Raw genomic sequence first — 21944 nt, 5'->3', positions numbered from 1 at the left:
TAATGTCCATTTGTATCCTTCCGGCTACTCCCAACCAAAAGATTCCAAACTCAAAATCTGGGAATCTCCCTTTTCTGGGAATCATCAAGCCTTGCCCAACAAAACCCAAACGCTCCATTAGCGGAGTTCTGAAGCGAAACTTCAACCCCCTGGGAAAGTCAAACAAAATAGCTACAATTCCTTCCAAAAAAAATTTAAAAAACATTTTAAAAGTTCAAAAATTCTCATTCACTGGTCCCAAATGACCCCATTTTTAGTACTGGATCTCCTCTTGGTTATCAATCCTTTCAATGCTAACTTGGTTCCCATTTTTTGCTTCTCTTCCCAATCTTTTCCCACCCCAGCTGCTCCAATTTTCCAATCTCCAATGCAGCCAGGAGCTGACATTTGGTAATGTCCATTTGTATCCTTCTGGCTACTCCTGACACAAAGATTCCAAACTCAAAATCTGGGAATCTCCCTTTTCTGGGAATCATCAAGCCTTACCCAAGAAAACCCAAACGCTCCATTAGCGGAGTTTTGAAGCGAAACTTCAACCGTCCGGGAAAGTCAAACAAAATAGCTACAATTCCTTCCAAAAAAAATTAAAAAAACATTTTAAAAGTTCAAAAATTCTCATTCACTGGTCCCAAATGACCCCATTTTTAGTACTGGATCTCCTCTTGGTTATCAATCCTTTCAATGCTAACTTGGTTCCCATTTTTTGCTTCTCTTCCCAATCTTTTCCCACCCCAGCTGCTCCAATCTTCCAATCTCCAATCCAGCCAGGAGCTGACATTTGGTAATGTCCATTTGTATCCTTCTGGCTACTCCTGACACAAAGATTCCAAACTCAAAATCTGGGAATCTCCCTTTTCTGGGAATCATCAAGCCTTGCCCAACAAAACCCAAACGCTCCATTAGCGGAGTTTTGAAGTGAAACTTCAACATCCCTGCAAAAGTTGAACAAACCGACCAAAACTCCTTCAAAAAACCATTAAAAAGAAAATTTTAAAAGTTCAAAAATTCTCATTCAATAGTCCCAAAGAACCCCGTTTTTAGTATTGGATCTCCTCTTGGTCATCAATCCTTTCAATGCTAATTTGGTTCCCATTTTTTGCTTCTCTTCCCAATCTTTTCCCACCCCAGCTGCTCCAGTCCTTACCAGGGGCGGACATTTGGTAATGTCCATTTATCTCCTTCTGGCTATTCCCAACCAAGAAATTCCAAACTCAAAATCTGGGAATCTCCCTTTTGTTGATTGAGGACCACCAAGCCTTACCCTACAAAACCCAAACGCTCCATCAGCGGTTTTGAAGCGAAACTTCAACCCCCTGGGAAAGTCAAACAAAATAGCTACAATTCCTTCCAAAAAAAATTAAAAAAACATTTTAAACGTTCAAAAATTCTCATTCACTGGTCCCAAATAACCCCATTTTTAGTACTGGATCTCCTCTTGGTCATCAATCCTTTCAATGCTAATTTGGTTCCCATTTTTTGCTTTTCTTCTCAATCTTTTCCCACCCCAGCCGCTCCAATCCTCCAATCTCCAATCCAGCCAGGAGCTGACATTTGGTAATGTCCATTTGTATCCTTCCGGCTACTCCCAACCAAAAGATTCCAAACTCAAAATCTGGGAATCTCCCTTTTCTGGGAATCATCAAGCCTTACCCAAGAAAACCCAAACGCTCCATTAGCGGAGTTTTGAAGCGAAACTTCAACCCCCTGGGAAAGTCAAACAAAATAGCTACAATTCCTTCCAAAAAAAATTAAAAAAACATTTTAAAAGTTCAGAAATTCTCATTCACTGGTCCCAAATGACCCCATTTTTAGTATTGGATCTCCTCTTGGTTATGGATCCTTTGATCCTTCCTATTTTTTGCTTCTCTTCCCAATCTTTTCCCACCCCAGCTGCTCCAGTCCTTACCAGGGGCTGACATTTGGTAATGTCCATCTGTATCCTTCCAGCTACTCCCAACCAAGAGATTCCAAACTCAAAATCTGGGAATCTCCCTTTTCTGGGAATCATCAAACCTTACTCAACAAAACCCAAACACTCCATTAGCAGAGTTTTGAAGCGAAACTTCAACCCCCTGGGAAAGTCAAACAAAATGACTAAAACTCCTTTAAAAAACCCATTAAAAGAACATTTTAAAAGTTCAAAAATTCTCATTCAATAGTCCCAAAGAACCCCATTTTTAGTATTGGATCTCCTCTTGGTCATCAATCCTTTCAATGCTAATTTGGTTCCCATTTTTTGCTTCTCTTCCCAATCTTTTCCCACCCCAGCTGCTCCAGTCATTACCAGGGGCTGACATTTGGTAATGTCCATTTATCTCCTTCTGGCTATTCCCAACCAAGAAATTCCAAACTCAAAATCTGGGAATCTCCCTTTTGTTGATTGAGGCCCACCAAGCCTTACCCTACAAAACCCAAACACTCCATCAGCGGTTTTGAAGTGAAACTTCCACCCCCTGGGAAAGTCAAACAAAATAGCTACAATTCCTTCCAAAAAAAATTAAAAAAACATTTTAAAAGTTCAAAAATTCTCATTCACTGGTCCCAAATGACCCCATTTTTAGTATTGGATCTCCTCTTGGTTATGGATCCTTTGATCCTTCCTATTTTTTGCTTCTCTTCCCAATCTTTTCCCACCCCAGCTGCTCCAGTCCTTACCAGGGGCTGACATTTGGTAATGTCCATCTGTATCCTTCCAGCTACTCCCAACCAAGAGATTCCAAACTCAAAATCTGGGAATCTCCCTTTTCTAGGAATCATCAGACCGTACCCAACAAAACCCAAATGCTTCATGGGAAAGTCAAACAAACTGACTACAATGCTTTCCAAAAAAATGAAATAAAAACATTTTAAAAGTTCAAAAATGTTCGTTCACTGGTCCCAAATAACCCCATTTTTAGTATTAGATCTCCTCTTGGTCATCAATCCTTTCAATGCTAATTTGGTTCCCATTTTTTGCTTCTCTTCTCAATCTTTTCCCACCTCTGCTGCTCCAATCCAGTCAGGAGCTGACATTTGGTAATGTCCATCTGTATCTTCCTTGCTACTCCCAACCAAGAGATTCCAAACTCAAAATCTGGGAATCTCCCTTTTCTGGGAATCATCAGACCTTACTCAACAAAACCCATACACTCCGCAAGCAGAGTTCTGACGCGAAACTTCAACCCCCCTGGGAAACCGACCAAAACTCCTTCAGAAAAAAAGAAAACCACTTAAAAAAAACCATTTCAAAGCCCCCAAACACTTTCCTTGCCCACGCCTCCTACCTGTGACGAGGAAGCTGCAGCGGCCGGCGCCGGCCTCGTTGATGATGTTGCAGTTGTAGAGGCCGTAGGAGTCGCGGGAGAGGCTGCTGACGGTGAACTCGGTGGAGTCCTGCAGGTCGAACTGCCCCGCGCGCAGCACGCGCCCGCCCAGGCGCCACTCGTAGCTCAGCACCCGCGTGGGGTAGGCCCGCAGCACGCGGCAGCTCATGGTGACACCGCGGCCCTGGCCCTGCCGCAGCTCCAGGAACGCCGGCTCCACCGCCGGGGGGTCTGCCGGGGGGAAAGAGGGGTGTTAGAGGGGGAACCAGGCCCGGGGGCGGGATTGACACGGGGGCACGTTGAGGAACTGTCCTAGAGAGAGGAATAACCCAGGGTCTTGTTTAGGGATTGTCCTAGAGACACGAATAACCCACGTTCTTGTTTAGGAACTGTCCTGGACACAGGAATAATCCACGTTCTTGTTTAGGAACTGTCCTGGACACAGGAATAATCCACGTTCTTGTTTAGGGATTGTCCTAGAGACAGGAATAACCCATGCTTTTGTTTAGGGATTGTCCCAGAGAAAGGACTAACCCAGCTTCCTGTTTAGAGACTGTCCTAGAGAGAGGAACATGTCCTAAGAGAAACGACTAACCCAGGTTCTTGTTTAGGACCGATCCCAGTGACAGAACTAACCCAGATTCTTGTTTAGAATCTGTCCTAGAGACAGGACCAACCCAGGTTCTTGTTTAGGAACTGTCCTAGAGACAGGAATAACCCAGGTTCTTGTTTAGGGATTGTCCCAGAGAAAGGACTAACCCACGTTCTTGTTGAGGAACATGTCCTATGAGAAACGACTAACCCAGGTTCTTGTTTAGGACTGGTCCTAGTGACAGAACTAACCCAGGTTCTTGTTTAGGACTAGTCCTAGAGACAGGACCAACCCAGGTTCTTGTTTAGGACTGGTCCTAGAGACAGGACCAACCCAGGTTCTTGTTTAGGGATTGTCCCAGAGACACAACCAACCCATTTGCACTTTGGGGTTTCACTGTCCCATTGCAGCCCCAGGTGATGCAGTCCCATCCTTCTTGTTCCTCCCTCAGCCCCCCTTGTTTGTGCTTTGGGCTGAACACTTGTCCCAGCTGTCCTTGGTGTGCAGCAGGAGAAGGATTTGTTTTGTGTCCCTGCTGTGTGCAGAGAGCTGAGTGAGCCTGAGTGTGAGCTCAGAGCTGCCCTGGGCAGGGGCTGGGACACAGGGAAGATGGAACTTGAGGCATCAGGATATTCCATGATTCCATGAACTCCCCACCCCAGGAGCTGCTGTCTGGCTTCACCTTTGGATCTTTCATCTCCATTCCGGTGGAGGTTTTGCTGTCCCGGTAAGCCCAGCATGAGCCAGCTCCCCACACCCAGAACAGCTCGTTCTGCCCTAACCCAAATAAAACTGATCTTTAATAATTCACACTCACAGCTTCAAAGTCCACGAGACTTTTGATTCCAGCAAAACATCAAATTAATAAAATATAACCAACATCCAGTGTGTGCACAGACCCAACTTCCCGCTGCCATTTTCCTCTGAAAAACTTCATCGTGGCTGGAAAATGACCTGGCTGGAGCAATGGTTTGGGCTCAGCTGATGTCAGCACAGCTCTTCAGAGTCAGGAACACGCGTGGAAAATGCATTTACCAGGGAATGCCAGGACATGCTGGCTCTCTAAAGAATCCAGCTCATTTTTTAACCTCTGAGAGGGAAGAATTCCTGAAATCCACCCGTTCCAGGGTGGGACATGGAGGTTCTGTATCATTACGAGGTGTTTTACATAAAACATTAAAATGTTCCTGCTTCCCTAAGTTCCCCAAGGCAGCAGCTTTGCAGGGAACTGTTGGCCTAAAGACAGGAATTCTCCTTGGGAAAGAAAATATTCCAGATCTCCACTGTTTTCTCAGGGAGATCTGTGCAGCTGCCTCTCCCAAATCTCCTGTTTGCCTCTGACCACCCTGACCTAAATTATTTGTACTTCCCAAAAAAAATCCTAGATCCTCATAGATAATGGATATCAGAGGAATTAATAATCAAATTTAGCAATATTTACTATTTTCCAGGCGTTTTTCCACCTTGAATGGTGAGTTCTCCAAGGGGAAAGTTGTCCAGGAAAAGTCGGAAAATACTGGGAAAGGGCAGGTCCCCATCCTTGGAGGGAATTAAATCCCTGCGGAGGTGGCACTTGGGGACATGATCAGTGGTGGCCTTGGCAGCGCTGGGAATGGCTGAATTTGATCTCAGAGGGGTTTTCCAACCGAAAGCATTCCAAGATTCCATGAACTCTCCATATTTTTATGGATCACTATCACAACAAGGCGCCTGCTGCTGTTTCTGGTATAATTTCTCTGGTCTTTATCACAAAGCAAACTTTATCTGAAATAAATATTTGATTTTTAATTGGAAATTCTCTTTTTTTTTCCCCCATTCCAGTCAGGATAATTCCATATCCATGACCTCTCCAGCCCTTCCAGCCACACCAAAATACACCTTTGAATCCAGGGAAAATTCTCCCTGAACTTGGGGGCAGGCACAGAAGGATCTCTAAAATAACAATAAAAAGATGCTCAAACAGCATCTGCTGAGGACGCTCATGATCCTAAACCCCCAAGGGAGAGCACAGGAATTTTGGGAGAGGAATATTCCGGAAGCTCCACGTTTGAGGCATTAAAACGCCTTTATAGGCTGATTTTCTTATCATTTTCCTCCCTTTGCTCATAAATCCTTGGAATGTTTGAGCACCCAAAACTCATCTCTGCTTTGGAACAACGTTCCCTCCTTTGTTTTCCTTGCTGTTTCCAGGGAATGCTCCGAATCCAGGGAACAACCCCTCCGCCGCGGCTCAGTTTAATGATTTTAACGGGAATTTGTATTCAGGCCCTTCTCTCTTCTCCCCCTGCTTTATTTACTTACCGAGCCCCTTTAGCCTTATGAACAGCCTTTAAATGAAACTTTCCCCTGCCTTTAAGGTCAAAGAAGTCTTTAAACCCCACAGTTCCCATTTATCCCGGGGCTGATGAGCCCCGGTGACAGGAACAGAAAATTAACTCGGGCTGCTCGTTGTGAATCCCACTTTTGCAGGTAATAACTGTAATGGGGAAGGGAAGGGCTGATAAAAACCCCAACCAGAGCTAACAGCTCGTTCTTCCGCCGGGTTTTTCCCTTGTTTTTGTAGGATTGTGACTTCCCAGATGCGCAGAAGGAAAACCGGAGCTGTTTGTGACTTCTCTGCGTCGAACTCATTTGCATCAGCTCTTCCCCAAGGCCTTGACAATTTGATTTAATTTACTTTTTCCCTCCTTGTTCCTTTCATAATTCCACTATTAGTTTTGGAAAAAATCTCCAGCAAAGCCGCCAGGGGAGCGGGGTTCATTCTCTTCCACAATTATCTTCAGGAAGCAAGCGGGGCTGGAGTTAAATCAGGCTCTCTATTAATGTTTAATGAAGTTTTTTAGCCTAAGTACATTCATGTTTTAAGGATTAGGACACGGAACAAGGAAGGTTCTGGAGCCATCCATAGGAATGACAGCGAGATGTTTGTTTGGTTTGAACCACGCAGCTGCTCCTCAAGGTGGGGATCAAATCCAGGTCTTTAGTGTGGGATTTAAGAAGAATATTCTGGGAATTTGTTCCCAATGCGTGGCCCCGAGCAGAGGTTTCACCTGCAGGTTTGGCCTCTCCAATTTGCATTCTGAGCTAAACAAATAACGAGTTTCCCTCTCCCAGCTCCAGCAATGGGAATAATAAATAAATAATAATAAAAAGTGGTGCCTCTGCTCGCCTTCCTTTGGGTTTGTGGCCACAGGAATGTTATCCAGCACTTCTGAATCCATCTATTCCCGGAGTCTCCATTGCAGCCACATTCCCAGGATTTTTAGCTCCAAAGGTGGGTCTGGAGGTGCCTGAATGGAGCCTGGAGCTCAGGACATGGAGAGCCCACCCAAAATGGGATTGAGGAGCTTTGGGAAGCCCCAGTGCACAGGGATTGTGATCCCTGTGAAATGACAACAGCAATTTTCCAGCCGAAGCTTGGAACAGGGATATTACACCTTGGATAATGGGTTTATTCCAGTGAAATGAAACCATCATGGCCAGAAATAGAAAAAAGCCATTTGCACATATGGGAGTAAATTAAAATAAGTGTGGAAATCCATCCTGGAATTGTGCATTCCAAACCCTGCCTTGCACAGATGTATTCATGGTATAATGAGGAAAATCCCTGTTTCATGGAATCCAGGAATGTTTTGGGATAGAAGGGATCTTAAATCCCATCCAGTGCCATGGACAGGGACACCTCCCACTGTCCCAGGCTGCTCCAGCCCCAGTGTCCAACCCGGCCTTGGGCACTGCCAGGGATCCAGGGGCAGCCACAGCTGCTCTGGCAATTCCAGCCCAGCCAGGAATTCCCAATTCCCAATCTCCCATCCAGCCCTGCCCTCTGGCAGTGGGAGCCATTCCCTGTGTCCTGTCCCTCCAGCCCTTGTCAGAACTCTAAAGATTTTTGTGATGGACTCCTCAGTTTTTCGTCTTATCCCTAGGAAGGTCCTAATTTTAAGTCAGAGAGTTTTTGATGGGAACTTTCAGTGTAAAATTCTTATTAATTTAATTTTCTTTCGCATTCCATGTCCGTGCCTGCTTTGCAGCAGGATTTGCAATGGAAAATCCCAGTCCCCACTCTCAGGAATTTGCTAACTTGGATTTTGTGCTTCAAGTTGTCTCCTCTGTCTGCAGAATTTGCTGGGATTTTCCAGGCTGGTGCCTCTGGCCTGGTTTGGCTCCTTGACAGGGCATTAAATTCTCTGGAAATCCTGATCCAGCCTCACCCAGCATCTCCCAGGCTCCTGAGCTTCAACATTTGTGCTCCAGCACGTGCAGCGTTTGCAAGGGATAAATATTCAAATGAGTAAAAACAAACAGATTAAAAAAATAACTCTGGGGCAAAGCTGCACCATTTATTTCCCTCCATATCTGCAAATCATGATTTGCTTGATTTGTCCAGCTGGGGCCAGGAGGGGATGGGTGAATAATGAGGAGCTTCCTTAAAAATCCGTGAAATGGGAATAAACTGTGGCTTTTTAAAGTGCCTGCTCTTCTGAGTGTCTTTTATGGGCTCTGCTGCTGCTCTTTCTTGGATCTCATGGAATTAAAATTGTCCTGGCTGGAATATAAATCAATGAACAGCAGGGAACATTTCAATCCTACAGAGATCCCCAGGACTGTTCCCTGGATTGTTCCTCCTTGTCCACGGACAGGTCCTGGACCCCAAATTCATCTTTTCCATCTCCAGGATTAAGGAATCTCTGGAGGAGCGGTGACCCACTGGTCACCTGGGAAAAAACTCTCTACACTCATTTTAAAGCATTTCCCAGCTAAAAAAAAAATCATGGAACCAGGCTGGGAATGCTGGGGGTGCTCACCTGGAGAAGGGAAGAATCCAGGGAGATCCTGCCAGGGCCTGAAGGGGCTCCAGGAGAGCTGCAGAGGGACTGGGGACAAGGGAGGGAGGGACAGGACACAGGGAATGGCTTCCACTGCCAGAGGGCAGGGATGGATGGGAGATTGGGAATTGGGAATTCCTGGCTGGGCTGGAATTGCCAGAGCAGCTGTGGCTGCCCCTGGATCCCTGGCAGTGCCCAAGGCCAGGCTGGACACTGGGGCTGGAGCAGCCCGGGACAGTGGGAGGTGTCCCTGCCATGGCAGGGGTGGCACTGGGTGCGATTTCAGGTCCTTTCCAACCCAATCCATTCCTGGATTCCATGTGGGATTTGAACCAACTCTCCTCCCATAGGGATCCAGCCGGGGATGCAACATCCTGGATCATTCCTGGAGCGACTCACACCACTTCCTTTGGAATATTCAGGAAAATGATTTTTTTACTCATTCTTGCAACAAACATTCCATCATTTGTGGGGCTGAACTCCACTGAACACGAACAGAGCAGGGAAGAGGATGGAGACTGGTTTGGGGTGGAGGGGATATTTGGGATCATCCCATCCCACCCCTGCCATGGCAGGGACACCTCCCACTGCCCCAGGCTGCTCCAGCCTGGCCTTGGACATTCCAAGGGATCCAGGGGCAGCCACGGTTGCTCTGGGAATTCCATCCCAGCCCCTCCTCAGCCTCCCAGGCTCCTTCAAGGACACTCAAATACCCAGGAAGGGAGGACAAAACAGGGAAGAAAAGTGAGAAAAGAGAAAAGAGCAAAGGGAAATTCGAGATAAGGCTCTTATCAGCCCAAGGGAAGTGCTGGATTCTGCTCCTGTCCCCCTCAGGCTGTCACTGGCAGGTGACACCGATCCCAGCAGTGACAGGGGCCAGGGCTGCACACCACCCCCTTAATGATTAATGGGGCGTTTGAAAGGCTCTTCCCACCCCTGAAACCTCTCCCAGAGCTCCCTGCTCGGGATTTTTTACTTTTCCAGGGCAAAACAAGAGAGCCTCAGCCCTTGGAGTAGCCTCGTGATTCCAGAGAGAATCCCAGAATAGTTTGGGCTGGAAAAACTCTCAAAGGTCATGGAGCCAAACCATTCCCAGCCCTGCCAGGGCCAGCACTTGTCCCTAATTTCCAGCAGTAAATTCCCATTTTGCCCCTGTCCTGCTGCTCTCAGCTCTTCTCTTCTGGTCTCAATTGTTTTCTATTTTCTTTAAACCTGCCCAAAGCTTTTTTTTTTTTTTTTTTTTTTTTTTTTTTTTTTTTTTTTTAATTTTTAATTTTTGTATTTTTGTATTTTGGAACCTGAGGACGATTTGCCCTCCAGCTCTGAGCTGAGTCCCTCTCATTTTCCACGGATCCCGGGCTGAGCCCTCACCAGGGTTTCAATCCCTGACCCCAAATATTCAAGCCCCGACCTTGGCTGCTAAAAACAGGGACAGTCCAAAGAATTCCAGTCTCCGAGGTTTGTTCTGAGTCCCAGGTTCAGAGAATCCCAGAAGAGTTTGGGCTCGAAAAACCCTCAAAGGTCACGGAGCCCAACCATTCCCAGCGCTGCCCTTGTCCCTAATTTCCTGCAGTAAATTCCCATTTTGCCCGTTTCCTGCTGCTCTCAGCTGTTCTCTCTGGCCCTGATTTTTTTATTCCCGGGGTCAGTGGCCAAGGCTGCCACGTCCCCAAGTGCCACCTGCACAGGGCTCTAAATCCCTCCAGGGACGGGGATTCCAGCACTTCCCAAGGCTGGAAAACCCTTTCCAGGCAGGAATTCTCCCTGATACCCGACCTGACCCTCTCCTGGTGCGGCCTGAGGCTGCTCCCTCCTGTCCAGTCCCGGGTTTCCTGGGATAAAAGCCTGATCCCAGCTGGCTGCACCTCCTGAAGATGCCACCAGTGCCACCCACCCCTGGGACACTCGGCCAGCCCAGGTGACCCCCAGAGCTGGGGCCACCACATCCCAACCACGCCCAAAAGGGATGGGAAAGGACATTGCAGCCCCAGGTGCCAAATAAACCAGGGATGAACATCCAAACCAACTCAATAAACGTGGAAAAGCTGGCAGGGAGAGGAGCAGAGCCCACCTGGAAACGCCTGGGGGAGACCTCAGCACGATGGGCTGAAATAAAAAGCGTTTTTCACTCGGACAGGGGAGGCAAAGAGATGATGTGAGGAGAGCAGAAAACGCAGAAATGTGCACATAAAACAGATGTATGGACTTCAAACGGCCCCCAAATCCCATTTTTACTGCTCTTCTGGACAGTGCTCGCAACAAAGTTTATTTGTCTTGAAACAGAGATCAGTTCTCAACTCTTTTTATTTTTATTTTATTTCTCCTGCGGACAAGGTCACTTTAGGACCAAAGGGGATTTGCTTTTGCTGATCAGAGCAGAGAATTTCCAATAAACTCCCCAAATTTCTTTCTTACTCTGTCCTTGGGAGCTTTGGGGCCTGTTTTATGTGCAGGAGTCGTGGCCTTAGGTTAAGTTATGCATTTACCTTTGGGCCAGGTGAGGCTTTCATCCCCCTTAGAACCTGGGCCTCAGAACAAACCTCAGAGACTGGAATTCTTTGGGCTGTCCCTGTTTTTAGCAGCCAAGGTCGGGGCTTGAAGATTTGGGGTCAGGGATTGAAACCCTGGAGAGGGCTCAGCCCGGGATCCGTGGGAAATGAGAGGGACTCAGCTCAGAGCTGGAGGGCAAATCGTCCTCAGGTTCCAAAATACAAAAAAAGCTTTGGGCAGGTTTAAAGAAAATAGAAAAAAAATTGTGCCAGAAGAGAACAGCTGAAAGCAGCAGGACAGGGGCAAAATGGGAATTTATTGGAGGAAATTGTCATTCCAGAATTTCTCCTGGGTCATTCCTGGTGTCTCCTGAGAAGGAAAAGCAGGACAAGGAGCCCTCAGCTGAGGCAGAACGACCACTTTGGGTGTATTTACCCTGTTTTGGTTGTCCTGTGTTTATCAAAGCCTAAATGGTGGAAAAAAACCGGGATGAGGTGGAGGTTTCACCTCTGTTTATGGGGCTGCTCTTAGGGGAGATGGATTTGTCTTCTGTGCCCAGCAATTTCACATTGAAGGGAATTAACTCCAACATTTCCTTGTTCTCCTCCTCCCACAGGAGTCTATAAAATTCTGTATTACTGCTTCTAAGTCTGCTTTTCCCCTGCAATGTTTTACCCAGAATTGCCTTTTTGTTTCCAGTAAATCCAGATATTGCTCCTCTCCTTCTTCCAGCTGTTTCCTCTCCTGTTGGAGTTCACCTTCCTGCTCAACCAATTTTATCAAGCCCTGTTTTATCTCTAAAATTGAATTTTCAAGGTTATTGAAGGAATAATATGTTTTTCTCTCTTTTCATTTCCTCCCCAAACTCCATCAGGGCTCACTTTGGATATATTTGGGAGCTCTGCCAGGACAGTGGGATTGCCATGAAAAATACCCCGGAACACCCTGAATTCCCTGTTTTCCTTGCCTTCCCACCTTTCCTAATCCTTCTGGAGCAGCCTGGGACAGTGGGAGGTGTCCCTGCCCTGACAGGGCTGGGACTGGGTAGGTTTAAGATCCCTTCCAACCAAACCACTCTGGATTCTGGGATTCTGGGATTCTGTGATTCTGGGATTCTGGGATTCTTTTCCACATCAGCCAAAGCCCAAGCCCATGGGACAGGAATCAACTGTGATCCATGATTTATTCCTGAGGCTGCTCCAAGCCTCACCCAGCCTGGCCTTGAAGGGGATCCATGGGGTTTGGAGAACCCCCAGGGCTGACAGCAGCCGTGCCCATGGCAGGGATGGAACTGGAGGAGCTCTAAGGACCCTTCCAACCCCAACAATCCCGGGATTTTATCATTTTCTTTGTTCCAAAGGAGATGTGGGAGCCTTGGCAGCGCAGGATATCCTGCTGGGCTCCGTGATCTTTCCAACTCAGCCATTCCATGGGTTTCTGTTTGGCCCTCCAGGTTCCAAGTCATGAATTTCAGCTTGGGAAGGACAACAAACCCCAGCAGGAACAGGATCCCCGGGGAATGGGCGCATTCCCGAGGCTGCCACAGCTCCAGGAGCTCTCAGGGACAGGGTGGGATTTTTGGGCTGCCTGGGCAGGGCCAGGAGCTGGACTGGACGACCCTTGGGACCCCTTCCAGCTCAGGATATTCCATGATTCCAAGATTATTTCAGCAGAGGGAATGTAGGGATGTCGCTGTCTCCCCTTCGTAGCTCCCAATGTTTTGAGGGTACCAAACCCTCATCCAATGGATCATTCCAGAAATTACCAGGCTACATGAAACTTCTTGGAGTGATTTTACAGTGCCCAGACACATCATAATTACCCTGATTAAACAAATTACAGCAGAATGGGAATCTGCAGCCTCGCCACGGCAAGCCAGGACCTTCCTGAAAGGAAAAATCACCACCCTTTGTTGGGAAAATCAGTCCTAAGTCCTGCCATCCTAACCAGGAATGGGAATTCTGTGTGTCCCTGTGCCTCTCTGCAAGCCAGCCCTGCCACTGGAAAAAGGATAGGATCAGCCTGTTCCTTGATGGAGAATAAAATGTGCCAATAATCCATCGGAACGATCAAATAAATCTGAATAAATTGCCCCGTCCTGAGGGGAACAGCCAATGAGAGCAGGGGGAAAGTGGCTTTATGATGAAAATATCTATTAATGGGCACTGGAACTGCAATGGAGCCTGGAAAATGAGGGACTTGCATCAATCGTGAGAGACGTGGATAAAGTGTGAGGGATATGGATCAATTGTGAATAATATGGATAAAGTGTGAGGGATATGGATCAAATGTGAAAAATATGAATCAATTGTGAATAATATGGATCAATTGTGAGGAATATGAACCAATTCTGAGGGATATGGATCAATTGTGAGGGATTATGGATCAATTGTGAGGGATTTGGATCAATTGTGAGGGATTTGGATCAATTGTGAGGGATATGGATCAATTGTGAGGGATATGAATCAATTGTGAGAAATATGGATCAATTGTGAGGAATATGGACCAATTCTGAGGGATTTGGATCAATTGTGAGGGATATGAATCAATTGTGAGTGATAAGAATCAATTGTGAGAAATAGGAATCAGTTGAGAGGGATTTATATCAATTGCGAATAATATGGATCAATTGTGAGGGATTTGTATCAATTCTGAGGAATATGTGTCAATTGTGAGTGATATGCATCAATTGTGAGGGGTTTGTATCAATTGTGAGGGGTTTGTATCAATTGTGAGGGATATGCATCAATTTTAAATGGTTTGAATTTACTATCACGGCTCTGAACTACCTGGAAATAACAATTCCTCTAAGGAAAATGGGAACGTCCCTGCTTTCGTTTGCCAAACCAGCAATAAACGGAAGGTGTGAAATCTCCCTTTGTTCAGGAGAGCTCCTGGATGCAGGGAAGCATCAGGAATGCTGTTGTGAGGGATGCTGTTGTGAGGGATGCTGTTGTGAGGAATGCTGTTGTGAGGGATGCTGTTGTGAGGAATGCTGTTGTGAGGAATGCTGTTGTGAGGAATGCTGTTGTGAGGAATGCTGTTATGAGGGATGCTGTTGTGAGGAATGCTGTTGTGAGGAATGCTGTTGTGAGGAATGCTGTTGTGAGGGATGCTGTTGTGAGGGATGCTGTTGTGAGGAATGCTGTTGTGAGGGATGCTGTTGTGAGGGATGCTGTTGTGAGGGATGCTGTTGCGAGAAGTTTCCTGCCGGGAATTTCCAGCAGGGAAGTTGCTCGTGGGGTCACCAGCCCACGGAGACCCTCCCCAGGGGCTGAGCGTGGGCCCCACGGCGGGGAGCTGTGGTGACACCAGCGTGGGTGAGGGACAATGACCCCAGGGATTCCCAGGGGGGTCCATGGAGCTCCCCCAGGCAGCTGGAGCAGCTGGAAACCATCCAGGGTGAGATCCATGAGCTGCCGAGCCAAGGACACCGAGGCAGAACCTTCATCTGCTCCACTCCCCCTGTCCTGGAGGAGATTGTGGGAACACCTGGAGGGGCTGGAGCGTGTCCAGGGAAGGGAACGGGGCTGGGGAGGGGCTGGAGAATTCCTGAGGGAGCTGGGAAGGGGCTGGAGAATTCCTGAGGGAGCTGGGAAGGGTCTGGAGAATTCCTGAGGGAGCTGGGAAGGGGCTGGAGAATTCCTGAGGGAGCTGGGAAGGGACTGGAGAATTCCTGAGGGAGCTGGGAAGGGGCTGGAGAATTCCTGAGGGAGCTGGGAAGGGGCTGAGCCTGGAGCAAAGGAGGCTCAGGGGGACCCTGTGGCTCTGCACAGTCCCTGCCAGGAGGGGACAGCCGGGGGGGTCGGGCTCTGCTCCAGGAACAGGGACAGGAGGAGAGGGAACGGCCTCAGGCTGGGCCAGGGGAGGGGCAGGGGGGACAGCAGCAGGAATTTCCCCATGGAAAGGGAGCTCAGGCCTTGGAAGTGCCCTGGGAGGTTTGGAGGGATTTCCAAACCTTGTGGCACCTGGGGACAGGGGTCAGTGGTGGCTTTGGAAGGGGAGGGGCAGGAATTATGCCTTAATTTTTCCCTTCCCTGTGTCCCAGCCCCTGCAGCTCTGAGCTCACACTCAGGCTCACTCAGCTCTCTGCACACAGCAGGGACACAAAACAAATCCTTCTCCTGCTGCACACCAAGGACAGCTGGGACAAGTGTTCAGCCCAAAGCACAAACAAGGGGGGCTGAGGGAGGAACAAGAAGGATGGGACTGCATCACCTGGGGCTGCAATGGGACAGTGAAACCCCAAAGTGCAAATGGACCAGAACTTATCAAAGTGTGAGACCTGGTGACCTGATTTGTCCATTTTGTGTCCATTCTGTGACCATTTTGTGATCATTTTGGGTCCATTTTGTGTCCATTTTGGGTCCATTTTGTGCCCATTTTGGGTCCACCTTGGGTGCAGCCCTGCCCAGGCTCTTGTCCTGCCCAAGGTGTGTCCTTAAAGGCCTTTCAATAAATCTCTGCTTTATTCTCCAGCTCTGCCCAGTCTCTGTTCCAGCTCAGCCTGCCCAAGGCATCACTGGGAACAGCTGGATTTGATGATCCCAAAGGGATTTTCCAGCCTCAGTAATTCCCCTCACGACTCCTCTTCCCTCCTGATGTGGTTCCTCAAAGCCTGGTGGAACCCAAAGAAAATCTCCAAAAAATCATCATTCCCATGGACCCTCCCAGACATTCCCTGCATCCAGGACCTCCAACACCCTCTGGCCCATCCCCACTGGAAAACCTGATTTTGTGGGACACAAAGAGCTCTCGTTTCATTCCTGCTGGAAGGAATCTTCCTGCTGACTCTGTGCCCAGCTCTACTGACAAAATGATTTGCAAACCTCCCTGTTAACAGCAGTGGACAGGTCTGAATAATAACACTGGAACTGGGAATAAAATCCAAAGGATTTGGGAGGGAGCGCAGGGAAAGCAGCAGCTTGTCTTTAAATCTGTGGATTGCCTTCCAAACTCTGTTTTATGAGGCAATTACAGGCACAAAGTTGAATATTGGAAAGTGAGACAGGAGGAGAGGGATTTATGGAGCTAAAAAACCAGCTGGGACAAGTTCCAGCAGCAGGCATGGACAGCATTATTTGTGTCCTGTGTCAATCCAAATAATCTTAATTTTTAATGCTGCACTTTGCAACCATAGTTCTGCTGGAATCCATGTTTTGTGTAATTATGGGAATTAATCTCCTAAGCATTACAGGACAACAAAGGAATTATATTTACTCAGCATCTTCTGCTGTTAAAAATTAACTACGTGGGCAAGTTAATTATTCCAATTTACCTTTCCCTGGTTGCTGTTGAGTTGTCCTTGGGTTTTGTGACTCCTTTGTATTCCAGCTACCACATTTCCTATTATCCTGCTGTCCACTTTCTTCTCATGATAAATGTGGGGCTGGATATCCCTGAATTCCACAAGGTTTAGGGAATAATCTCATGGATTTTCCTCAACCCTTCTGGGCTGGAATTCCCATTTTCCTTTGAAATCCAACCTCTTAACCTGTTATTAATTGGGACTAGAAGAAGGAGCTGTGGCTGCTCCGTCCCTGGAAGTGTTCAGGGTTGGATGGGGTTTGGAGCAGCCAAGGCTCTGATCCTTCCTATTTTAAACAGGGATATGGAATATTTACATCTCTTCCCACTCGTTTTTCCTTCTTCCAAAACCATTTCTGTTTGGAAGACTCTTTTCTCCTCAGACAGTGCAGGATTGTCCTCACCAGTTCCCAAAAGAACCCCAATATGAGTAATTCAACCTTTCCCCCCAGATAACACCTCTGTTTATTCAGGACCTGGAGTGCTCCGTTTTTTTGGAATTTCTGACAGGAAGGCTTGTCCATGATAGTAACTTCAGTACAAAATATGAAAAAATTCAAATTATCTCGAATTATCTCATTTAGATTTTGCACGGCACCAGGGTTTGCATATTCATCACCTCCCTGGGTCACCAAACTCCTGCTGCCCTTGACCTTGCTCAGTGTCCAAAAGCTCCTGGGATTTCTCTTTTCCCATCCAGCCATCCCTGATTTCCATATTTTTTCCCTGCCTTGCTCCATGTGGATGAATTCCACCCAAAGCCACCATGGCCTCTGGGTTATTCTGGAATGGGCCTCGGTCAGATGAAGATCCTAGAGAAGGGATTTTGTTGTTTTACAGTTTTCTGGGAAGTTTCTGGACTAGGAATTCTGGAGCAGGGAATGACCCGTAGGTTAAAAACCACAGCATGGGAATTACCCAGCCGGAGAGCCTAAATCTCTCTGTATTTATATATATTTTATATATTTATATATAAAATAAATATAGCACAGGAAGGTCGAAGCTTTAAGCTCAGCTTAGCAGCATCAACCTCTGCATTATCCTGGGAAAATCCTTTTGGCAGGAATGTGGAATTCCTCAGATACAACCACCAGGGTGGAAAAAACCACTTTGGAAAGCAAATCAAAATTATGAAAGCAATGGGAGCACCATTATTCTGATATTTTCAAGTTGTTAAGGTAATTTCTTCGTTGGAAGAGAAGGGGAAAAAATATCTTAGAATTAAAAAAATCTGTTGCAGTTCTAAACTTGTTTTTAGGCTGTCCTTTCTCCCACCAAAACCAGCCCAAATTAAACCCAACTTTTATCTCTAGAGGAAGAATTCATTCAGAAAGTGATAAATGCACCAGCCTGGGAATGGAGGGGGTTATGTAATATTTGTCCTGAATATTAATCAGCTTTTCCCACTCAAATCTTCAATCACAAGGAGGGGGAAAAATATGTAAATAATATTAATATTAAATGCAAATTCTGCTTTCCTGCATCATTCCAGCCTGCCTAAGCATAGATTTATAACAGATTTGTTTAAAAATCAAGATATTTGCCCCCTTTGATTACTCAGATTCCTTGGTTATCCCTTTTTAATGAGTTTTCGTAATTAAAGTTTTATCATCTGGAAGATCTCACTCTTTGGGAGTTTTACCACACTCCTGATCCCCATTCACAAAATAATTCCATGAAGCTGGTAAATTCCCACAGGGATTGGCCACCCTACCTGTTCCAACAGCTTCTCCTAATGACTTTCCTAAAATTCCAAGCGTTTTTGGCTCGTTAATCCCAGTCCCATTTGGGATGGGGAACGCTTCCTTCTCTCACAACAATTTTTATTTCATTATTAATGCAATATTTGCATATAAATATTTCATCAGGCAGATATTTCGAGAGTAGACCCAGCACATTCCTGAGCTGCCAAATTGCCTTTCCAAGGCAGAAAAAATCCTTTTCCCATTCCCAGCTGCAAAGAAACCGAAAATCGAGGGAAGAGGACTCAGGGCTGGATTATCCAGCTGATGGAAAATGGGAATAACTCATTTATGCTGCTCCACTCAGCACCTGAGATCATCACTCAGCCTCATCGTTCTCCTTAATTAGCTCTGCTCCATTCCCAGTCTAATCCCTGCAGGATGAGCCCCTTTTCCAGAGCAGTTTGGAATTCATCACCAAGGAAGAACGACGCAAATAAAGCCGAGCTCCAAATCCTGGAGCATCCCGATGAGTCCACCAAAGCTCTGCCAGCCCAGCTCCCATGAAATATCCTGGATGTTGGAAGAGGCTTTCCAAGGGTTTGGAGATGGAGGGGTTTGGGAAGGGGTTTGTGCTGCAAATGGGATTTTATGGAGCGCAGAGGGAAAAGGGAGCCAGGGAAAACGATCCTGTCCCTCCCACATGGGATGGGACACAATGGGAGCACTGCCTTAGGTGGCACCTGGTGGCACTTTTATGTCCCCACCCTCTGCTGCAGCTGGAAGAGAGGAGCTGGAAGATTGTCCCTGGATTGGGCCCTGTCTGCCACCGGCGGGGTTTGATTTATTCCTTAAAAATTTATTTATCCACAGTTGCAGCTGGAAAAATCATAAAACAGAATTCCTGAGTGGTTTGGGCTGGAAGGGACCTGAAATCCCACCCAGTGCCACCCCTGCCATGGCAGGGACACCTCCCACTGTCCCAGGCTGCTCCAGCCCCAGTGTCCAACCTGGCCTTGGGCACTGCCAGGGATCCAGGGGCAGCCACAGCTGCTCTGGCAATTCCAGCCCAGCCAGCAATTCCCAATTCCCAATGTCCCATCTAACCCATGATGGGAAACCAAACACAGAGGAAGACTCAGTTAGAGCAGCCCGGGCTAGTGGGAGGTGTCCCTGCCCACAGAGGGGTTGGAATGGGGTGGGTTTGAAATTCCCTTCCAATCCAAACCATTCTGCCACTCCAGGATTTTCATTTTTCTAGAGAAGTTTTGGGATTTAAGGTAAACACAGAAAAAAAGTCTTAAACCACAGCTCAAGGACAAACTGTGACCAAGACCAAAAATCCAAATCCACAGTTTTCCTGGAGAACTCCCAGGCTGGGATCTGGACATCACTGAGATGGGACAAATAGATGGAAGAGTAAACAAGAGGTGAGGAAAACAAAAAACTCATTCCATGAAGGAGTCAAATCTAAAAAATACTTTACATTTCAATTTACTTTTCATTTTTCTTTAGCTTGACCCAACAGTTGCGACCTGGAGCAAATCCATGGAAGGATTTGCCCTGTGGAACACTGGAACAGCTTCCCAGGGAATGAGCACATTCCCAAGGCTGCGCAGGGTGGGATTGTTGGGGTGTCTGTGCAGGGCCAGGGGTTGGATTTGGGATCCTTGTGGGTCCCTTCCCACTCAGGATATTCCATAATTCCTTGAAAATAGATTAATTAACCACTCTTAGTGAGACAGAGTCCTGCTGTCACAAGGAGGACCTTCCAAAGAATGGGAATATCCTCACTCAGCACATCCACAGTGAAATCCATGAGTTACTCTCCAAACAGAAGCATTCCATTAAATATCCTTTCCCTGTTCATCACTGCCAGAAGCATCCAGGATAAATATTCCCAAATTCTGAAAGGAACTGGTTTTTATGACAATTGGTTAAATGCCACCCTCGGTACAGAAACGCTGCTCAAGTCACTGGGAACAAAAACTTTCCTCCCACAGGAAAAATAATCAAAGCTTTCCATAATTTTTCTCCATTCATCTCCAATTTGTCACTTGCCAGGATGCTGAATAAAGGGAGCGGAATTCTAAACACAGAGAGATGAAAGGAAAAGCGCCTGGAAATACCTGTTGAACTCCTACTTCTGGGAAGCATTTTCAGGTTGTGCCTCTGCTCTCAGAATTAGGAAAATTCTGCGTCCCAAGCAGAACAAAAACAAATCAAAAAGAGGGGGTTTGGCAACAGGAAAAGGTGGGAAAATCACAGCGACCCGTTCCCAGAATCCCAGAGTCAGCAGGGTCATCCCATGGGATCCACCAGGAACTGCCTCAGGGCCTGAGGAAGCACGAAGCTGTTGGAATTCCTCAGCCACAAAATATTTTCTACTTTTCAGGGCAAATTCATGCCAGAGAAAGGGGAAAGAAGCTGCGTCCCATCTCCTTATTTAGAAGGATCAACACTCCACTGTTTCTATGGTGGTTCTCATTCCCAGATTCACAGAATCCCAGGATCACTGAGGCTGGAAAAGAGCTCCCAGGTCACAGAGTCCCAGCTGTGCCCGATGCACACCTTGTCCCCAAGGTCCAAGTGCCACCTCCAGGAATTCCTTGGACACCTCCAGGGATGGGCACTCCAAACCTCCCTGGGCACTTCCAAGGCCTGAGCTCCCTTTCCATGGGGAAATTCCTGCTGCTGTCCCCCCTGCCCCTCCCCTGGCCCAGCCTGAGGCCGTTCCCTCTCCTCCTGTCCCTGTTCCTGGAGCAGAGCCCGACCCCCCCGGCTGTCCCCTCCTGGCAGGGACTGTGCAGAGCCACAGGGTCCCCCTGAGCCTCCTTTGCTCCAGGACAAAATGACAGAGCCCAGGACAGGAGGCACAGACCCCTCATTCTCCAGTTCCAGAGGGATGAACCCGCTCCTGACACGGCCAACCCCACAACCAAGAGAGACCCAGAGGGGAGAGGATTCCATCCTCCCTTCAGCCTTGACTTTGGCATTTAAAGCTGGAGCAGCAGGAAAAAGCCGGGATAGAAATCCTGCAGGTCCCAGCCAGGCAATCAATGCATCCATAATTTGTTACAAAGCAGAGCCAGGAGGAACAAAGCTGCTCATCAGCACTGAGGACGTGTGAGGAGCAGCTCCTCCCTGGAGGCCCTCAAAGAGGTCATCGGTGCTGAGCACAGAGCGCTGCTAAAAATCCAAGTGACATTGGGAGATTGGGGCATCTGAGAGTGGCATAAACGAGGGCTGCACTTCATGAAATACCCAAATTACATCCCAGGGAAGTCACTCAGCACAAAGAATGGCTCATTATCCCCCCGTTATTGCCCAGAAACCACCTCATACCTGGCTTTCCGTGTTCCCGTAACAAACGTCGCAAAATAAACGACATTTCCAAAATAAAAGATGTCTGATTTTGCCCCTTTTCCCTCCCCATTCCCGAGGCTGGCTGGATCTGGATGCGGATCAGCTCCCAGGGAGCAGCCCTTGCCCTCCTTTCCTCCTCCTTGTTTTACACAGCAGCAACAAATGAGCTCAGCATCAGCTCAGCATTTAGAGAAATATGTCCTCCCATCTCATCCGCTTGTTCCTGTGTCAAGGAATTCAAAGCTGTGGGGAAAATAATGACTGCCTCACGCTTGGTTTTTTTGTTTGTTTGGGATTTTTTGGGGTTTTTTTAAACTAGAAATGAGACTCTTATGTCATTTTTACTTCCACATTCACACGGAACTCACAGATTCGGGCA

General features: G+C 47.3%; 1 protein-coding gene across 1 annotated transcript in view; it reads right to left on the bottom strand.

Moving 5' to 3' along the window:
• Positions 1-21944, bottom strand: part of MDGA2 (MAM domain containing glycosylphosphatidylinositol anchor 2) — a 216659-nt gene that overhangs the window by 51772 nt on the left and 142943 nt on the right. The window contains exon 10 of the mRNA XM_063399182.1: positions 3264-3533. Coding sequence (XP_063255252.1) covers positions 3264-3533 — 270 coding nt within the window. The remainder of the gene's footprint in view (positions 1-3263; positions 3534-21944) is intronic.

Source organism: Prinia subflava, chromosome 5, assembly GCF_021018805.1.
Source record: "Prinia subflava isolate CZ2003 ecotype Zambia chromosome 5, Cam_Psub_1.2, whole genome shotgun sequence".
NCBI classification, from domain to species: Eukaryota; Metazoa; Chordata; class Aves; order Passeriformes; family Cisticolidae; genus Prinia; species Prinia subflava.
Note: the sequence above shows the minus strand (reverse complement) of the source record. Positions and strands in the feature narration are given on the sequence as shown.